This window comes from Drosophila innubila (genome assembly GCF_004354385.1).
Source record: "Drosophila innubila isolate TH190305 chromosome 3R unlocalized genomic scaffold, UK_Dinn_1.0 2_E_3R, whole genome shotgun sequence".
NCBI lineage: Eukaryota > Metazoa > Arthropoda > Insecta > Diptera > Drosophilidae > Drosophila > Drosophila innubila.
The window spans coordinates 27,245,635-27,266,297 of record NW_022995380.1 but is presented as its reverse complement, the minus strand read 5'-3'; the positions used below and the strand labels follow the sequence as shown (position 1 = coordinate 27,266,297).

General features: G+C 38.9%; 4 protein-coding genes across 4 annotated transcripts; 2 read left to right on the top strand and 2 right to left on the bottom strand.

The window, feature by feature from the left end:
- The first annotated feature begins 122 nt into the window (after positions 1-122).
- LOC117791384 (CDGSH iron-sulfur domain-containing protein 2 homolog) lies at positions 123-1,442 on the top strand. Its single transcript, XM_034631117.1, has 3 exons — positions 123-310; positions 784-1,004; positions 1,107-1,442. Exons 1-3 carry the CDS (start codon positions 214-216, stop codon positions 1,185-1,187), a joined length of 399 nt encoding a protein of 132 aa, XP_034487008.1. The 5' UTR covers positions 123-213; the 3' UTR covers positions 1,188-1,442.
- A 317-nt stretch (positions 1,443-1,759) lies between these two features.
- Positions 1,760-3,515, bottom strand: LOC117791383 (elongation factor 1-gamma). The gene is made up of 3 exons (XM_034631116.1): positions 3,404-3,515; positions 3,110-3,259; positions 1,760-2,923 (listed from the first exon to the last, which is right to left on the bottom strand). Exons 1-3 carry the CDS (start codon positions 3,413-3,415, stop codon positions 1,799-1,801), a joined length of 1,287 nt encoding a protein of 428 aa, XP_034487007.1. The 5' UTR covers positions 3,416-3,515; the 3' UTR covers positions 1,760-1,798.
- A 566-nt stretch (positions 3,516-4,081) lies between these two features.
- LOC117791381 (ubiquitin carboxyl-terminal hydrolase 1) lies at positions 4,082-11,245 on the top strand. The gene is made up of 6 exons (XM_034631114.1): positions 4,082-4,098; positions 4,402-4,451; positions 5,683-6,138; positions 6,194-7,226; positions 7,914-8,568; positions 8,629-11,245. Exons 3-6 carry the CDS (start codon positions 5,694-5,696, stop codon positions 9,745-9,747), a joined length of 3,252 nt encoding a protein of 1,083 aa, XP_034487005.1. The 5' UTR covers positions 4,082-4,098; positions 4,402-4,451; positions 5,683-5,693; the 3' UTR covers positions 9,748-11,245.
- Positions 11,246-12,270: 1,025 nt separating this feature from the next.
- On the bottom strand, positions 12,271-20,148 carry LOC117791382 (aminopeptidase N-like). Its single transcript, XM_034631115.1, has 7 exons — positions 20,085-20,148; positions 17,095-17,579; positions 15,789-15,944; positions 14,864-15,721; positions 14,253-14,802; positions 12,714-13,234; positions 12,271-12,656 (listed from the first exon to the last, which is right to left on the bottom strand). Exons 2-7 carry the CDS (start codon positions 17,568-17,570, stop codon positions 12,428-12,430), a joined length of 2,790 nt encoding a protein of 929 aa, XP_034487006.1. The 5' UTR covers positions 17,571-17,579; positions 20,085-20,148; the 3' UTR covers positions 12,271-12,427.
- Positions 20,149-20,663: the final 515 nt, after the last annotated feature.

Below are 20,663 nucleotides of genomic sequence, written 5' to 3'. Positions count from 1 at the left end.
TCAAATAAAAGGTCAATAATTTTCAAGTTACCACTTTTAACATTTGACCCAAAAGATATGCCTATTGCCAGATCGATGAATTTAAAAGGGTGGCAGCCCCTCGGTCGGGTGGCGGCGTTAGGGCCAGGTGGCAACATTGGAAACTCTATCAGACACAACTAACTATATTTGTGTACTGCATTTGTGCTTAATTTTGTTAATAATAAATAAAATATGGAGCCAATATCGCACTTAGTCAAGTCAACTTTGCCAAACTATTTGTCGAATTTGCCAATTCCCGACAGCTTTGGCGGCTGGTTTAAGTTATCATGTGAGTGTCGGACACGTTTGTTTCGAAATGACCATTGGAATTCAACTTAAAGTCGCTCTTTTTGAATTTTGTAATCTAATGAATTTATTGACGTAGCCCAGGCGTATTAGCCAAGTATAACATGGTACAGGTTATATGGCGTGATATCCAAGCTTTCCAAAATGGATTTTCTACGCATTTCCAGAAGTAGCGCAATTCTTTACAGTGCCAACATATTATGCAACATTTATGTTGTTTTTGTTTGTGTAAAAACCAGAATTGACAATTGGAAAGCTCACTATAGTTTTTATCGGTGATAAACAAAATGGAATTTTAATTCCATTGCCCTTCGTTTCATAGTGTGTGTGTGTATTGTTGTATTTGTACGATCAAGCTTTCGACCTTGTGCCGGTTTCAGTTTATATGAAATCTAGATCGCTCTCTTAAAATACAAATTGATGTTGACTAACCATTTTATCTGTTTATCGTTGCAGTCAAGGATTGGCTTGCGCTCATTCCACCCACCGCTGTTGTTGCCGGCATTGGCTATGCCAGTTACCTGGCCTTCTGTCCAGCTGCTCAGGGCAGATGCAGTCAGAAAAATGGACGCTGCAATAATCATGTTCGCAAACACGAGGCTAAAGTCGTAGACATGATCGATGTGGAGGACATTGCGGAGAAGGCAGCATTCTGTCGCTGCTGGAAGACCAAGAACGTGAGTGTGACAACTTAACATTGCAAATAACATAACGTTAACATTAACAAAACCATAACATAACATAACATCTACTAAACTTCTCCCTCTCTCTCTTTGCAGTGGCCCTACTGTGATGGCAGCCACGCCGAGCACAACAAGCAAACCGGTGACAATGTCGGACCCGTCGTTATCAAGAAGTAATTGGCGTCTTTGACTTGCCGCTAATGCAGCCGAGTACCCAGTTTCTTATACTGACCTCGTCGACCTTTTTAGCATTTCCTTATTGAAATTCGCGTAGAACTTTTCTACATTTTGCCACTCAAATAAGCTAATTAAAATGCATCGATTGCAAATTGTGTGAATTCTTCAGATTAGTCAACCTATTCGTAATATAAGCAAAAATTGATGGACATAAGCCTAATGAAGCAAATAAAAATATTGTCTGAATGAATGCAATTCAAAAGAAAACCAAAATACAAAAATTAATAGCTGCTCGTTCTCGATTAAGTTGAGTAGAAAACGCATACATATTTATTTTTATTCTCGTATAAATTATTTCTGGCTGATGACAATTTCATGTTGAACGCAATTACAAAAACAATTGAATTACAAATGCAGAAGGCAATGAATGGTGTGCTCTGAGCAAACCAGGACATATGTATTCTAGATCTTCACAGCACGACGTCTTTCTCTCTCCCCGTCCGTCTCTCTGTCTCTCCCTCTCACATAATTACTATCAGTTGGAACTCTTAGATATAGATAGGCATCGTGCATGCTGCATTTGCTGCTGAATCTCAATAACTTGGTTGCATTTATTTGAAAATCTTGCCCTGGTTGAACTTGCGGCCATCCTTATCGGTACCGGACCACGAGAAGTATTGGGTAACAAGTTTCTTGGTCTCCTCGCTCTTGGCATCCAGTTTCTTCCAGTCGTAGACCTCGTAGTCTATCTGCCAGTCGGGCGACAGAGTGAAGGCCAGATCCTGTCCGCGCCACACCCACACACCGGAGATGGTACTGTTGTTGTCCTCACCAAACAGACACACCGAAGCGAATGCCTGTTTACGCATCTTGTCCAGACGCTGGAACATACCGGTAATGAGATTGCACGACATGAACACCTTGGCCAGTTCCTCGCTGTATTTGTATTCGCCGAACCAAATGGAATAGTTCTCGGCATCGAACTTCTCAAAGAAATAAGGAATAGACTTGGCCTCATCCTCGTTCGAGTACACGCGCTTGAAGTCATCAAAGTTGAAGGTGCCCTTGGGCATGGCATCGAAGGGATCCTTTGACTTGGGCTCCAGAGCCAAAGCCTCATCGGCAGCATCGAGCTCCTCGGGTTCGGCCGCCTTCTTGGGAGCTGCCTCCTTCTTTTCCTTGGGCTTCTTCTCCTCCTTCTGCTTGGGCTGTTGCTGTTGTGGTTGCTTCTTGGCTTGGAATTCAGCGTACTTCTTGGGATCAAAGACCAGCGCCTTTTCGCACAGTTTGAAGTCCTTGACAACAGCCTGAACCTGAGGTTGGTTCAAGATTGTGACGAACCAACGGTTCAAGTTTCCGTATGCGGAACGCACACTGGGTTCCAACACATTCTCATACATATGCAACAAGCTGCTGAACACAACAATGTCGGCCAGAGTGATGCGTTCACCGGCGAGGTAGGTGGCATCCAACAGCTTCTTGTTCAGCTGCTGCAGCACAACCTCCGCATCCTGTTTGGCCGTCGAGTTCTTCTGCTGCGGCATAATGCCGAGCAGTGGGAACACCCAGGCACAGGAGACGGGCACGATTTCGTTGTCAGCAAACGAGATCCATTGCTGCACCTGAGCCTGCACAAAGGGGCATTTGCCACCGCGCAGCTGCTCGTTGGCCAAAAAGAATGCAATGGCATTCGACTCGCTCAGGTATTTGCCATCGGCAGTCTCAAATGCTGGCACCTACAAATAAATACAAATCAAAACAGAAAAAGAAAAATGAACACGCGTCACAATTTCAGCACAAGCTTACAAATTTGCTGATGACGTAGCACCGTACCGGCTTTTGTGCTTTTTTGCACGCCCAAAGCAATAACCACCATTTTTTATTATCTACATATGTGTATGTATATGTAACAACTTTCTTACCTTGCCGCTGGGGAACTTCTTCAGGAATTCCGCAGATTTATTGGACTCGCCAAACTTGAAGTTATCGGCCACTTTCACCTTAGCACCAGAGTACTGGGCAGCAATAAGTGCCTTGTAGGCACGGAAGTTCTCGGGATAAGTGTAAAGCGTCTGCAAGTATGCATTATGTGGCAAAAAGACAATTATTAACGTGTTCGAAAATCTATTATGCACGCGTTGTGCAAAAATTTGCCAATTATTATTGTAAGATTGCACAATAAATTGCAAATTAAAGCGACGCCTTTTTTAACTTACTCCAGTCGACATCGTGATTTCTGCCGGAGAGAAAGAAGAAGACACAGTCAGTGTTGCCGTCAGGTTAAACGCTCTGCTGTTAGGGGTGGAGTCAAATCTGCTAGAAAATAGTACTGTTATGTGAGGAGTACTGCTGATTTAGGTTGCCACACTGTCTGAAAAGAATTATGGAAAACTGCATACGGTGGGCAATTTTAATTGATTTTAGTTTTTAGAAATAATAAATTGTATTTAAAATTAGATAAAATAAAATTAATTTACAGAAATTCTAGCTTCAAAAATAAAAAATTGTCTAAAAAAGGTATACGATTTTTAAGCTACTATTTTTGGCATTGTACCAATGGGGTTCATGCTGCAAGATCGGAAAATTTTGCAGTGTACCGGGTGGCAGCGTTTCAACCAGGGCTGCCAAGTTTTTAGGGGTAACGATAGCTGTTTCTGGCTGGAAAGCAACTGAATTTGGTTTTGTGGGCTCTTTGCACAGATTTATTAAAAATATTGATAGCATAACATAGCTCAAAATATATTATAATGCCAGATTTTCTGCTAATAGCAATTTTGAAAACTGTCTAGCAAACGAACTCTGAAAATGGCCAGAACTAGCTATAAAATAGCTAAGTTGGCAACAGTGCCGCTGCACTCGCTAGTCATCCACCGAGAGAGGCCGTCTGCTCCACGGCAAATAATTTTTCAAAGTTTAGTGCCTAAAAACACCTGAAACTATAATTAAAATAAATATAATTGTGTAAGTGCAGCAACAGTACAGTCCATAGACGTGTAGCAATGGGCCAACGTGATTGAGTTGCTGCACAAAACGTTGAACAAAAAACGAATACCGCTGCAGTGAAAAAAGTGAAAATTCGAGTGGTGCCTGTTCAGCGAGTACACAAGTGTTGAATGTGTGTGTGCGTCTTACGTTGCGCTACACTACGTTACGTTGCGAGTGAAATTTCATTACAATTGCCAGCGGCAATTGAAATTGTTTATTATTTTTACAGTGCGCTACACCGAACAAAGCAACTGCCCGCAAATGTTGTTCCCAAAATATGTGAGTTTAATTTAAATAAGGAATAGAAAAAACTTACACACACACACACACGTTTGCCAAATGATTGTCACAGCATCCAGCCAACTAACATTGTGGAAAATTTATACACATTATTATTACTGTTTACTTTGCATTTGCTGTTTAAGGCTTTTACTGAAAATGCTACACGAACTATTCTCAAAGTGTAAAATGTGTAACCTTAACATTATCATTCGCTTTTTCCGTCATTTGTATTTGCTGCTTGTGTGCGACATGTGACCTTCATTCCAGCAACAAAATCAATAGCAATGTACATAACATAGTTAACGTTAACGTTGATGTTCATGTTCATGTTCATGTTCATTACACTCTTTCTACATTTCATTCGCATTCACATTCTCATTTGCATTTGTTTGTTGATTTTGGGCTGTCGGTGCGTGGCCCTGGCCTACCTCACCAAAGCGACCCTTCTACCCAACCCCATCACTCCCCCCGCCCACTCTTCTTTCAGCCCACCTGTCGCCGTTATCCCAATTTCCATCAAGCCGGTCAATGAGCTGCCAATGAATACATAATTATCCATTATCAATAAGTCTCATTGGGAGTAACTGATATTACCATAGCATGTGACCCAAACCCCCGACAAGGTCAATAGTCAGCAGGCAATCAAATCATGTTGTCATTGATTCACAATTCACAGTTAGTCAAGTAAATATTTTGATAATATAAAAACCTCGCACATTTCTGTTGTATTGTATTTAAATATAAATAAACTAAAGTAAAAAAAGTAAAAATCAAATGTGCAAAAATGACGACTAACTGTATGTCCAAAACTCTGCCACGAGTAATTCTTAGATTTATGTAAGCCCCCCCCTATCAATTGAATTAATTGACTGTAGTTTTGTCAAATGAATCATAGCAACTGCCGAAAAGATTAATTGTTGAGTTATACAATTTCTTATCACCATGTTATCAGGCAACTGTTTTTTGTTATAGCTTTGTATTTGTCATGGCAAACCTGTCAACCGCACGCACGCAAAATATTGTCGCGTGTATTTGAATGCCGTACTTAAATCTTTTAAATGGGCAGATCAAGAGAAACGCTATTAAGAATGCAATTATATAGTTCAAGCTGTGTGCATCGAGGCAACCCTTTGTCAGCTGTTCCTCTCATGTAACAATCATTAAATTAAATTTAATTGTAATATCTTAAATTAATTGTGAATTTTGTTCTTTATAATTGATTCTACAGGATAATGAAAGATGCACGAATATGACATATATGAGCTGAAAGAGGATCAAGCCCGTCTTCCGAATGGCAGAAATCTAAACTGTAGCAAACAATTAAAGATTTTGCTGAAGAAACAAACCGAAGAAATCCTAGCTTCCATAAGCCCAAACAAATCTGGTCAGAACGAAGTGTTAAGTTTAAAGTCAGCCCTAACACACTCGGCCATTTATCCAGAAGTCCAGCAGCTTGAAGATCAGGTCGTTCAACCGCTTAAAACAGCACACAGTGAATCTGAGACGATTTCCAAGCGAAAAAGGCGTGTTTACGTGGCTGAGCCTTCACGTTGTGCCAGTCTTAGATCTCGTCAGCCCGTCACAGTTGTTGTTGCTGCTGCGCCGGAGAAGTCGTTAACTCCGCCGCCGGCACAGGCATCACCCACGCCCACAGAGGCAACAGAGGATAAATACATAAAGCCAGGTAAATGTGCAAAAGTATTATACAAAAGCAGACACTAAATAACTATATATTGCAGATCAATTTAAGCCCGAGTTCTGGAATCGTATCGAGGAGGAGCCAGAGGTTAAGTCAACAGGCAAAAAGAGACGCGGCGGCGGCGGCGTCGCTTGTAGAAATCGCAAGCGTCGCAACAGGCTCGAGATCGATACAAATTTCTCGCCGGAAACGGCAGCAGCCATTGCGGCGGCCCAGATAGAACTCGACTCGGCAAAACCGGCATCACGCGCCTTCCGCAAACGCAAACGCAGCAGCACCATGTCACTCTACGATAGACGCTACCAAACGACCAGCGATGAGCAGCGTCGTGTGGCCAATGGTTATGTGGTTGGTGGCAATGGCCTGCGAGTTGGCAATGCATCTGGCGGCAGCGATGTCGAAGTTGCTGAGCTGCAGGGTCATCAGTATTATGTGCCCACAGGTGGCAGCAGTTCGAGCAGCACTAGCGCTGGCGCTGCCACAGGAGTCAATGGCAGCGGCGGAGCTGCATTGAATCATGTTCCAGTGATGGGCACACTGTGCAATATTGGCAATACATGCTATTTGAACTCTGTTGTGTATACGCTACGATTTGCTCCGCATTTCTTGCATAATCTACATCATCTCATCCACGACTTGAATGTGGTGCAACAGACAATATTACGGCAGCATAACGCCAAGTCCGCCTCACTGGGCCGCAATGTAAGCGGCGGCGTTCAATTGGAGCATGCAAGGAGCTGGAGCAGCAAGGATCTGGCCACCACAGAGTCATACAACAATAGCAGCACTACCAATGGCAGTGGCAGTGGTTCCAGCAAGTCAAGTCTCCAGTCAGTTAGCGAAAAGCTGCACGAACTTTATCACAGCCTGCATGGCAACGAAATGGCCGACTCGAGTGAGCCCTATCATGCGGATACATTGCTGCATGCCATACAGGATGTGAATGCCACATTCGAGGGCAATCAGCAGCAGGATGCGCACGAGTTTCTCATGTGCGTGCTCAATTGTATACGTGAAACGAATCAGTCGCTCATCAAAGCTATTGGCGAATGTCCCGAAGTTATTGCGAATGGGTGAGTAATCTCATCGGTACCGCATGTCATTCCAAATATTATTGTAAGAATTACAAAAGCAAAGACATACAAAACTAAAAATAGAATTGAAAGAAGCAAAGTATGATTGAAAATTAAGCAATAAATAAATAAGAAAAGCATTCAGAACCATTTTTTCAAATTAACAAAGATATTTTAAATTTAGAATCATTTCCATGTGCATTTGACGTCAAAATCTTTAGTTTATTGATAATTTTTGATACTTTTTTTTGGGCTGGTTTGATTTTTATTAGTGTTTCTGTAAATTAACCAAAGTATTAAGCAATTAAATCTATTTAGTTACTGTCAACTACGAGCAGTACAGTGGAACTAACATACAACTAAAAAAAATATCTTTAAATTAAAAATTAAAATTTTAAAATAAAACTGAAATGATGGAAAAATCAAATTAATAGTATAAAAGTCTGGTGAAATTAAAAAAAAAACTATTTAATGATCCAACATTCGTTGCATAATAGAAATAAGCATTTATATAATAGAAAAAACAGCTAAATTTTCTATTTTTTTTTCCAAATTAAATTTTTTACAAATTTGCTTTCTTAAATAAATTTTTATTTTAAGTTTTTTTTGATATTATTTATTTTGAAAAAACTTCTTAGTTTAACAATGAATAGTTGATTAAATTAATAAAACGTTTCATATTCACAGCTACATTGCCAATCCTGACGAGACAGACACAGTCGATGCTCTGGAACGTTCTGATGTGGGCAACCATGCTTTGTTAAGCGCCTTTGGTAACGGATCGATAACAACTAGTCAAACGCAAAGTACCACAACAACAACAAAAACATCGTTTTTCTCACGCAAATCAAAGAGAAAAGATGAAGTGAAATCATCAAAGGCGAACCGTGTGCAGTCGCCGCTAAAGGACAACAGTCCGACAACCAGCTCCGGTTCCATGCCACCGCCGCATGCTGCCTCCAATAGTCTTTTCTATTTGAATACAGTCGATCTCAGCGGTGCTAGCGCTGTCGCCGCCACCCCAGCTCCAGGTCCAGCTCCAGCTTCAGCTTCAGCTCCAGTGTCATCGAACGCACCCGCATCAGCAAAATATTCCAGTGATGATGAAATGAATACGGCTAGTCTGCTGAAGGATAAGATGCGATTAGAGGAGCGCATACGTGAGCTTAATCTCAACTTCTTTAGCAGCGATTTCGAAGGCATTGTGGTGCTGACAACCAAGTGCCTGAGCTGTGAGACAATTACGCGACAGAAGCAGGGCATGCTCGACATTTCGGTGCCTGTGCCGATTTCAGGCTATGATAATGCCGAGCTTCAGGAAAAGCCCAGCTCCTATATACAGGTAAGTTGGAGCATTCGACTCTGTGATTCCCCAATTAACTCTTTTCTTTAATTCTTGCAGAACTCGTGCATTACGCGTGAATATTTTCGCGGCGATAACAAATACAGTTGCAACCAGTGTACTGGTTACACAGAGGCCATACGCTCCATTTCGTACGAAGTGCTGCCACGCCTATTGGTCATCCAGCTGAATCGCTTCTCGGGCGGCATGGAGAAGGTCAGCACGTATGTGCCCACAACATTTACGCTACCATGTTTCTGTGCCAAGTGCTGCGAGCTGAGCGATGCCAATAAGTTGCATGTGTATAAACTATATAGTGTGATAACGCACGTGGGCGCCACGCTGACCGTGGGTCATTATATAGCGTACACATGCTTTCTCGATTTGGCTAGCGATTATATGAACTGCCCCAAGGATCGTCGCAACACGACAACGAGCACCCAGCAACAGCAACATCAGTCGACATCGGGTAGCAATGAGAATGCCGCACCGAGCAACAATGGCAGCAGCAGCATTGCAAGCACTCCCGTTTCAGCAGCTGCCTCAGCTTTGGCCTCATCGGGTACCAGTCTTATCAAGAAGATGAAATTTGGACGCAGCAAGGCCTCAAGCAGCGGCGACATGAGCAAAAATGTTAAGCAACTGAATGGATACACCAGCAAGACCATCACAAATGGCATTGGGAAGCTTAGTATGAACACCACGTGCCATGGCGTCAATTGTTGTGCCATGCGTTTGTGCTGCAGTCAACAGACTGGCGGCGTGGGCAGCAACAGCGCCAGCAGCAGTGAGTTTAGCGAGGAATCGCTGCAGAACGGAAGTAACAGCAATCTCAGCTACGGCAGCTGTGTGGCCTATCCCACTGGCTATGGTAGTACGGGGCGTGGTGGCGTAAAGGCCAATTATGCACACAATCAGGGAAGCACAGAGCCCATTTGGTATATGTGTGATGATGACAAGATCAAGGCCATGACACAGCGAGAGTTTGAGGACCTGTTGTCACCCACGCGCAAGATAACGATAACACCATATTTGCTGTTCTATGCACGTTTCGATCTGCAGCCTGCGGCGGCGCAACAGACGCCATCAAAACCGTGCGCATCATCGACGCCGCCACCACCAGCACCACAGAGCTCCTGGTCGAATGATAATCTGCAAAGTGGATTGCACAAGATTTGAAAGGTTATCGCAACATTGCGCACGGCTATGAAATGTAAAACAGAAAAGCCCAAAAACATCTAAACATTTATATACGTACTGCATATCCTATAAATACGATAATTCGATTAAATAGGAATGCTACTTAAAAGTACAGAAATACGTATCTAGTTAAGGTCACACGAGTGTGCGAATAAAATGAAGCAGAAGTCTGTTTGTTAAACAATGTACTCGTTTAAGCTCTACCGTTTATATCGTTTATCTACATGCATAAAAAAACTACATTTAATAACTATACGAACTTGTTTAAAACTAATTAACTAATTTGACTGAAACCAGCCCTCAATATGTAAATCCAACCAGCTTGCCAGCTTGGAAGTTAAAAATCTTTGTAGGTTAGCGGTCCAGTTCAAATTCTAATAATGATAATGATCCCGACCAGGTCGAGAAAGTTTTTGTTTTTGATTTCTCCATACCCAACAAAACACACACACACACACATTTTCATACACATAGATATATTAAATATATCATTTCTATATTTCGCAATATCATTTTGTAAATGCACCATAAAAATTGCATTTTATCTCTGGCATATATATTTGTTATAAGGTTGCTGCCAATGATTAAAATAAATGAAACGAACAGATTAACAGATATTTATGAACACGAATTTAACACGTTAAGAACGCTATTAAACAATTGTTTGCGCTATCGCCTCAAAAATCTTTAACAAAATATCAACTTACACACACACGATTTCGATATACAATAAATGTAAACTACCATTATGAAAAGGAGGAGCTCAAATCAGCTATAATTAAGCTGAAACATCACATAGTATTCAATTATAAGCATACTTCCACAAAACAATATTTAAAAGTAAAGAATAAAAGGTAAATAAAACAATTGACAATTAACAAAGCTCAGTATGAAAACATCTCTTTTCAAGAAAATTTAAATATTTTGTTCATAAACATAAAAACAAACATTCATGCATACATATATACACATTCGTACGTACATATTTAAATAGATATCAATGCATCTGGACATACTGAACAGTACTATGTAGATATATAGGATCATGCATATGTATATCAAGTGTTAAATAGTTGTTACGAGTAAAAAGAAGCCTTTCTAATTAGAGTCAACTCTTTGAAGGCGTTTGAGTATAACAATAACAACAACAAAATCAACAACAATATCATCCAGAATACATATACACAGACTTAATGAAAACCAATCAGTGAATTGTTATACATATTTAATGAAATAGTTTATATTGATGTTTTCAAATAAAATAATGAAACTTCGTGCATGTAAACCACTCACAAACGCAAATTCACACACACACACATACGATAATTGTAATAAATATTAAAAATTAAAGATAATAATTGTACACTACTTTATGCAATCTGTTTAAAAATTTAGTTAACAATTAAGATTTTTGTTTCAGGAGCGCTGCTTTAGTGATATTAACATTTACAAATATATAAACACATACATACCCACACACACATATATATATAAATATATTTATTTAGATTGTAATTTTAATGGTAATTTGTAACATTAACAATAATTCCAATGAGAAACCTTAATAACAATTCAACTTTCCACATAATACGACAGTTGTGTTAAAGAAGCGCCGTTTAATTCCAATTACGATTATTATTATTATTATCATTATTGATTAGCATTAAAAAACATGCTTAACTAAATATACGAAATATACAACATACTAAATTATATCTATAACTGTAGAAAATATCAGCATGAGCTGACCAGATTTGGGTTGCAGATTCTCAAAGATCTTTCTACTTAGTTTACATGCTGTGGCATTTTACTTACCTCAAATACTCCTGCTTTTTCAAATATCCGGAACAGTACCGACATAAAGTTAAAAGTAAAAACAACCATTCTAGTGATTTAAATCCCAACTGGGAATCGGGTTTAAATTCGAAAAAAAATTATTTAATCGAGTTGTCGATCAATCGGCATCGAGTTACAATTATCGAGTTTTTCATCAATTATTTTTTCTTATATTTTGATGCAGAATCAAATTACAGGCAAAATAATAATAAATTAGACACTCTGCAAATAAATCGGTTAATATTTGACCATTTAAAATTTGTGAAAATTCTTCAAAGGGATAGTGTAAAAAAATAGACAGTGATCGAAAAAAGTTGAATTTTCCAATTTTGATGCAGAATAAAAATAGAAACCAAACAATAATAAAATTTACATTACGCAGGAAAATCAGTTAAAATTTGACCAAGTTATGATAGTTTTTGAATAAAGGGAAAAGTATGGAAAAAATGGACAGTGATCGAAAAAATTAAATTTTCCAATTTTGGTGCAGAATTAAAATAGAGTTGAGTTGTCGAATGTTCATAGAAATTGATTTGTTGAACTCGATTAATCCTCAAAAATATAATCGAGTTTAAGTAGTTGATATAAGCATTCGCGAAAATCGAGTTTTCGATGTATTTTTAAAACATTATTCTAATCCCAAGTTAAGATATGAAATAGCACAGCTTTCGGTTGTATATAGTTTATTGGGAACTTTTAATTATAGAGTGTACTCTGTTGGAAAAATTGGGCTGATGGGTGATGAGGACTTTGAGAAAGATCTATAATATAATATGTATTTATTTAAGGATATACGTGCAGCTATTCATACTCTCTGTTCGCCTTAAAGCAAGTCTTCAATGGAGCGTGCCACCTGACGATAATTGCGTTCCTTCCATTGTACATTTGTGAGCATGGTTTCCAGGGTTTGTTGTATGGCCTGTTCCAGGCCCTTCAATGAGCCTCGGTTGTTGCTAACAAAGCTCTTAAAGTCCTCAAAGTCACTTAGCAGGAACGTCTGCTCGGAGATTGGTGGCAACAGGCGTGACATGTCCTTGGTGATCGGATGGTAGCTGAAGTAAAATTTCATAGTTATTAAATTGATAGAATGTTGTGAAATATACACTTACAATTTGTAGATAAAGTCCACATTATTCATGAAGTAATCTCTGGCCAAATGGAAGCCAATCTCATTGTATGCCACAGCCTGGAAGGCCCACATTGAGTCCTGCCGGCGAATGCCCTCCTTTGGATCAAAGGTCAGTTCCAAATAACGCTGCAGCACCCACACCTCACGCGAGCAACCCAACGAGGTCAGAATGGTGCGCTTCTCGGCGGCCACATTCGAGTTCTTGTACCGCGTCCACAGGAACTGCCAGTCCGAGTCGCTGCCATGGCGAATGGATGTGCAGTACACGGTTTGCCTCAGATTGATGGGCACGGGATTCTTCGTGTCGGGATTGGGCTCCGCCCGCCAGGCACGATAATAATCCAGTGCAACTCGCACGCAATCTTCCACCTGATATTGGCAAGCCCAGTTGCCGACCATGGTCTTCAGCAGCACTTGCTCCTGCTGCTCAATGGAGCTGAAGGTATCGTTCAGTCCATTCAGATGGATGTAAATGGGCGTGATCAGTTTTTGGATGTAACGCTGTGGATGAGTTGAAAGTGGATTAATCATCATATCCATGTATCATTAAAATTACTTGGTAATGATTATATTTAAATTTTTTATGTTTCATCAAGGATAATCATTAGCTTTGACTAATTTAATAAAAGTTAAAATATAATCTATATTTTATATTAAAAAAAAAAAAAATCAAAACAATCATTATTTTTGATAAAAAAATAAAAAAAAAAAAAATATTAGTATTCTTCTAAAAAAAAAAAAAAAAATTACTTAACAGTAATTTACGGATTCTGTGTAATTTTTAAGAAAAAAATTAGTACTAGTAAAAAATTAGCTTTGTGATTCCCTTATAAGGATTATGCTAAATATGCGGTAAATTACTGTTGAGTTTTATTTTAAGCGAAAAAAATAAAAAATCAGTTTTGATCATCATTTTTGATTTTAATTTTTTTTTTGATGAATAATAATGATTATTTTGTATTTTTATTTTATTGATCAAAAATAATGATTATTTTTGATTTTCATTTTTTTTTTTGTATCAAAATAATGATTATTTTTAATTTTTATTCTTTTTTTTTATCAAAATAATGATTATTTTTGGATTTTTATTTTTTTTTGTATCAAAATAATGATTATGGTGCAAGTTTTATTAAATTACTCAAAACTAAGGTTTTTAAATGGAAAAAATAGTAAAAAAATTAGAAATTTAAAAATCATGGCGGAAATGCAGAGATTGTAAAATTATAAAGATTTTGGTGTGAATCAATTTTTCTAGGACAATTATAAGTTGGTGTTTTTTTTTTAATAAAAAAAAAAATCATTATTTACGGTCCCTGGGATTAACAATAAGCTGGAGAAGAATCCTTTAATTGTGAATTCATTTCAATGGATTTGTGAATTGTGGCACGTGCAACATGTGGCAATCGACTTACGAAGAATAACAACTATTTGGGCCGCATTGGGATTCGAAATACAAATCAGAATGAGAGCTGAAGGTTATGGTTGGGTAGCTATATGGTCAGGTTGGAACTGAACTAACCTTGAAGAACTCATAGTTGGGCGTCTGTCGGATAATGTTCTTCATGCGCTTGAGGTTCTCAAATGCCGATTTCCAGGGCAAGTACTCGCGCTCCCGCTGCAAGTACTCAACCAGACGCATGGCGATCTCGTAGTCCTGCTCACCCGTCCAGGCCAAATAGAGGGCATCGTCGATCAGCTGGGCACGGTTGATCACATGGATGCGCTCAAATTCACCGTTGGTCAGCGTCTCAATCAGCAGCTTCCAGTTGCGCTCATCGTAGTTCACCTTATAGAGCGTCGACAGTTGCGTATTGAAGATCACCCATTGATCCGCACCCGGCAGATCCTTAATGGTCTTGGGCAACACCTCGCCAGTTTTGCCGCACTCCATCCATGCCTTGGGCGCAGTGTTATTGAAATCCTGCTGCCCCTGGGTGGTGTAGCTGAGGGGTACCCACCAGCAGCCGCCACGTCCGGAGCGACCAATCTGTGTGTTGAGCAAATAGCGCTCCTGGGTAAGCTTGGCACTGCCCCCTTCATAGTCACGGGTCACGTTGATGATTGGGTATCTAAATTCAACTGGACATTAGAATCATCAGATGACAACACAATTACTTCATCAGTTTTTACCCAGTTTGCAGGGTCCAGGAGTCCATGATGCTCTTGATGTCATAGCTCTTGGGCAGAGAGCGATATTTGTGAGCGGCCTGGGTCAGCGACTCCCAGAGATTGTCCTGCTCGGCATTGCCGTAGGAGAACTTCTGCAGATAGCTTTGCAGACCCGCACGGAAGGATTCATCGCCCAGGAACATGTGCATCATACGCAGTACGGTGGAGCCCTTTTGATATGATATCTGATCGAAGCTCTCGGATATCTCGGCAACCATTTCAATGGGTCGTGAGATGGGATGACTGCTCTCCAGTGCGTCCCTTCGGAAGATGGTCAACAGATTGCCCAGCGACTCCTGCTCCATGGCATGCCACTCGGGATTAATGTTCTCCACACCCAGACTGGCCACATACGTGGCAAATCCCTCGTTTAGCCACAAATCTGTCCACCACTTCATGGTCACCAGATTGCCAAACCATTGATGCGCCAACTCATGGGCAATGATCGAGGCGACACGCTGCTTATCCGCCAGCGATGAATGATCCGATGAATAGAGCAAAGCTATCTCACGATATGTGACCAATCCCCAGTTCTCCATTGCCCCGGCACTAAAGTCCGGTATGGCAATCTGATCGATCTTCGGCATCGGAAATTTAATGCCAAACAAATCCTCATAATACTGCAACACTTTTGGCCCAAAGTCAGCTGCATAATCGCACTGATCGATGGCATTGGGTCGTGCCCAAGTACGGAAGAGTGTGCTGTTTGGCAGCGTGGAAGGTTTGTGGGTAAAGTCATTTACCGAATAGGCAATCAAATAGGTGGACATTGGCACAGACTCCTCAAACTCACACCAAATGTAGTCCGCAATTTGTTCACTGCAAAGCCAAACATTACATTATCATATGTCAGCAACCAGTCAAGTTGACTTGGCTTACTACTCACTTGGACTTGATTTCCTTAACGGGCATGTTGCTCAGACCGGTGTATTTCTTGTGGTAGCCCAGTGTAACCACAAATGGCGCCTTGAAATTCGGCTCATCAAAGCAGGGGAAGGCCAAACGGGCCGATGCCGGCTCGAATTGTGTAATAGAAAGCCATCTAAATAAGTACAAATGCGATTATGTTTAGTTTATAATCTATCTACAACACAATTTATTATAAACGGCTTAGATAAATGGTATTTGAGAGCCCGATCAACTCTGATCCTCTGAGAATTCCTATCGAAATACAGAATAACTTTGATCTTGAGTAAACCTTTAATGAAATTCCTATTAACTGTGATCTTCAGATTGTCTGCACTGTAATTTAGCTCTTATATTATCTTCAGAGTGTCCATTTAATCAATTCATCTTGATCAACTCAGATCTTCAGTAGATCTCTATGCATGTCTCGTTGAACCATGATCATCTTCCCATTTAAATTCCGATCAACACTGATCTTTGGGCAATCAGTTTAGATCTTATAAATTTTTTCTGAGAGTGTCCATTGAATTACCTTATCTTGATCAACTCAGATCTTCAGTAGTCCATGCATGTCTCGTTAAACCCCGATCATCTTCCCATTTAAATTCCGATCAGCACTGATCTTTGGGCGATCAGTTTAGATCTTATAAATGTTTTTTTAGAGTGTCCTTTGAGTTACCTTATCTTGATCAACTCAGATCTTCAGTAGATCTCAATTTATGTCTCGTTGAACCACGATCTTTAGAGAATTTCCATTAAAATTAAGCTCCATCTCCATCTGATCTGATTGTCAGTAGATCTTCATCGTTATCACGCTAAACTCTGAGCTGCTGAAGATCTCCATCGAAATCTCGATCGACGTCGATCTTCAGAGATTTCTGTCAAAATCCCATTGAACTCTGATCTACAATCCTTTGATCTTCAAAGGATCCTCATCGAAATTTCTATATATCCACTATTTCTGAAGATCCCCATCGAAATTCCGATCAACTTTGATCTTTAGGTGATCTTCATTAAAATCCCAACCATCTCTGAATCTAATAGAATGCACATCGATATTTTGATCAACTCTCCATCGAAATCATGATCGACTCCGTTCTTCAGAGTATTCCATTAAAATCCATTTCAACTCTAATTTACAAATTTTGATCTTCAGAGGATCCTCATCGAAATTGCTATATACCCAGATTTTCTGAAGATCCCCATTTAAATTTCTATCAACTCTGATCGTCAGAAGATCCCAATCAAAAAGTACTCTTACTTAATACAAGATATCTTTGCCTTACCTTGTCTTATTGGCAACGGGATCGAGGTAAGAACTTCTGTAGTATCCCTCCAGTTGACGATTGAGATCGGCGCTGAATGGCATTGTCAACTCATAGATCTCCCCAGCCAAGAGCTGTTCACATGTGTGCATCACATAGAAATCATGGACAGAATTCACCTCAGTGGAGGAGATGCAATTCTTTTTATCAGCACTTGAAGTGTCCTTCAAAGTGATGTGAGATTCGTCAATGGTGAGATTCTTGGCATGCAGCGTTATGTTCTTGGTGTTCTCCAGAACTTTAATAAGAATCTTAACGCTGCCCTCAAAACGCAAATCCTCGGGATTCTCCAAACGTGTCAGGACACGCAAGTTGTATTTCTCTGGACGCAGCGCGGTCGGCAGACGATAATAGCTATAGCTGGAACTGGAACTGGAATCGGCCGTAGTCAGACCTGCCAGCATGACGCCGGCCAAGAGCAAGAGTAGCAGCTTCATGGTAACCGCCTGTGGAGAGAAAAATATATACATATATATAAAAAGAACAATACACCAGTCATTTAAATTCATTATGAAGCAATTAACTAAATCTCTTGCTGAATTAATGTTGAATTAAGTTTCATAAAATAAACCAAACGGAACGCAATCAGTTACCAATTTAACAGTTAACTGTTTTTATTGCCTTAATGCAAATTTGGTGTTTGACTTTCAGCCGCACACGTATTAAGGTCTCGGCCAATGAAACTCGAACTTGTTGTCTGTCTACTTGATTATTATTATTTAATATTGTTATTCTCATTACGTACTGCTCGCAATTAACTCAGAAATCCGTAGACACGACGTCACGTGCGTGGCATATTGAAATCACAATAACAATGACTTGATAAACAGCTGATCTTCAGTTTGTATCTACACTAGTAAAAAAGGTTCAGAACTAAGAATTTTGGTCGAAAAAATACTTCGAGAACATTAAATTCGTAAGAAAACACATCTTGGACTGAAGACATTTCACCATACGACCATGTTCTTATTTCTAGAATAAATGTTCATAAAATTAAAATCAAAAAATATAAAAATTAAAAATGATTTTTCAAATTTAACATTTTTTTTTAATTTTGACTTTATATAAAATAGTACATATTTATTCTTTCCTAACAATATAAGATTTATATTCTTGTATTAAGATTTTAAGATTTTTTAGATGAATTATAATAGTTTTAGTAATTTAGTCTTAGAATGTTTTTATTTTTAGCACCAAAATATTTAAGATGAATGTTCTTGATTTTAGAAGTTGTTCTATTTTTTCAGTGTATATCTATAGTTAAAAGCGGTTACTTCTAGAACTGACAATGTCAAGATGTGTAACTTGGGAAGCTTGTAAATTGCAGTCGCAGCACGTTCGATTCATATAAAAACTGCATCAAGTCTCTGGGTTTTTTTTTTTTTTTTGAGAGGACGGAAGAGATATTGAAGAGCACAACTGGATATTCCAGCTGCGTGCTCCTAACTCGTTTTTGACTCTCAGTTCTACTTACAAACATCATGTTTATGTATCTGTATCTGTAACTGTAGCTGAGTATCTGAATGCGTATTTATTTATTTATGCAAAAGCCATTGCCTGAAGCGTGTGGCATATATGGATGGGATTGGATTGGGTGCGGGTGCGGCCAATGAACTCTTGGATTAACATATCCACAGCCAGTTCCAACTCTCATTTATAGCATGTATTGGGAGCATTGTGAATTTCGATTCGAAAGTTTATATATGTACATGTTCAAAGAAGATCCATTTGAATCTTTGCTTAAATAATTCACGGAAATGTTTGGTTAGTTTCAAATTTAAATTGAATATTGCGGTTGAATGCACTGATTCCAACTATTTGTAGTCTTACTTAAGCACATGACATTGACTTTTCAATTGAACTCAACTCAGCTCTGCCTCCCATATATATTTCTCCCCTACTTAATTGATTTGCACGCCTATGAATTTCTTTTATTATACCCTATATTATTTGAGCAGCTTATGGAAAGGGTATGATCACTTTGATCATCGAAAAGTAAAAAATATATAAAGATATAGTACTGTAGAAGATCAGTTTTAAAATGTTAGATACATTTAAAGAATCATATATATTTAGTCAAGTAATTGTTTTTACAAAATATTAAAATTAACATATTTTATTGAAAAAAAAAAAATTAATAAATACTTGATATCATTTGGGTTTAACTATTTGTTAATTAATACAAAAATATGTGAATTATTTTGATTAAAATAACTACTTGGCTAGATTAGTCAAAATGTAATATACAATAAACAATTGCTAAAATCACTAACTGCATACTAAGTAAATTGTAGTCTTGTACTTTCGTTGCTAAATATTTAAAACTATAAAAAAAACACAAAATTTGAGAACAAATGCAATATCAGAGTAACAATTAGAAAGTATCTGCTAGTCTAGCATCCTCAGCTGAATCACTTTACTTTTATATAAATATTAAACAATAAATACTATAAACAATTACTGCACTCGTTGTTCAATTGTTTTGAATGCTCGGCCATACTCAATTTACACACAATAATTATCGCATTCCCTCGTTTGCAGGGCGTTTTAAAATATTGCAAATTGTAATTAGAAAACACAAATTAATGAGTGCAACAATTGTATAAATCCCTTGAGTAGCTGTTTAGTGTGTGTTGATTTATTGACTCAACAGATATTTAAAAATTTGGTGTTAATTTGCTTAACAATTAGGAGTACACAAATTTGAAATTATTGCCATCGTTTAATATTTGCTTATTGGCATTTAAGAACGCCACGAATAAAGCCAAAAAACTTGTTCTTCTTGTTGCTGTTTTCTTTTTATTTTTTTTTTTTAATCTGAATACTTGAAGTATTTGCAAAATGTAGATTTTTTTAAAAAATTGGCACACTTCTTGGAATATTTATATATATTATACACAGTATTATCAGACACTTGCTAAGTTTAGTTGTATTGTTAGAGAGACACTAACCGAACCGTTAAGAGCAGTAGCCACAATTAAACTGTCCAAAACAATGAATGCGAGCCGTACGATGGTCGGCGGCAATCTAAAGATTTTGTGAGCGCAGCGCTTTTATCTTATAGGCAGCAGCGTTGCACGCACACAAGCAAAGGCAGTCATACAGATACAGATACAGATACATACAGTACATAGATACAGATAGACGCTGCTTAGTCGCAGCAGCATTGAAACGAACGGCGACGGCGGTGGCGGCTTAAACGAGTGCGATTCGTGCTTCGGCGTCGGCGCAGTTTGTGCTTTTCAAGAACCTTTATCAAACACACACACACGCACAAGCACACACACACGCACACGCTGAGCGAGAGGGAGAGACAGAGTTTATACGTTGAGATATTCATATGTTTTTTGTATTTGTATTTGTACACACACAGCGGGTCGCAGTGTATTATGGCAGCGCTTACGCGGCGTATGCGCAATTTTGAACTTAAAGATGCCACATGCGACATGCTACATGCTACATGGTGGCATGTTGTTGACAACACCAGCGTGTTTTTGACCCTAATGGCGCTAATTAACCCGTTTTCGCAG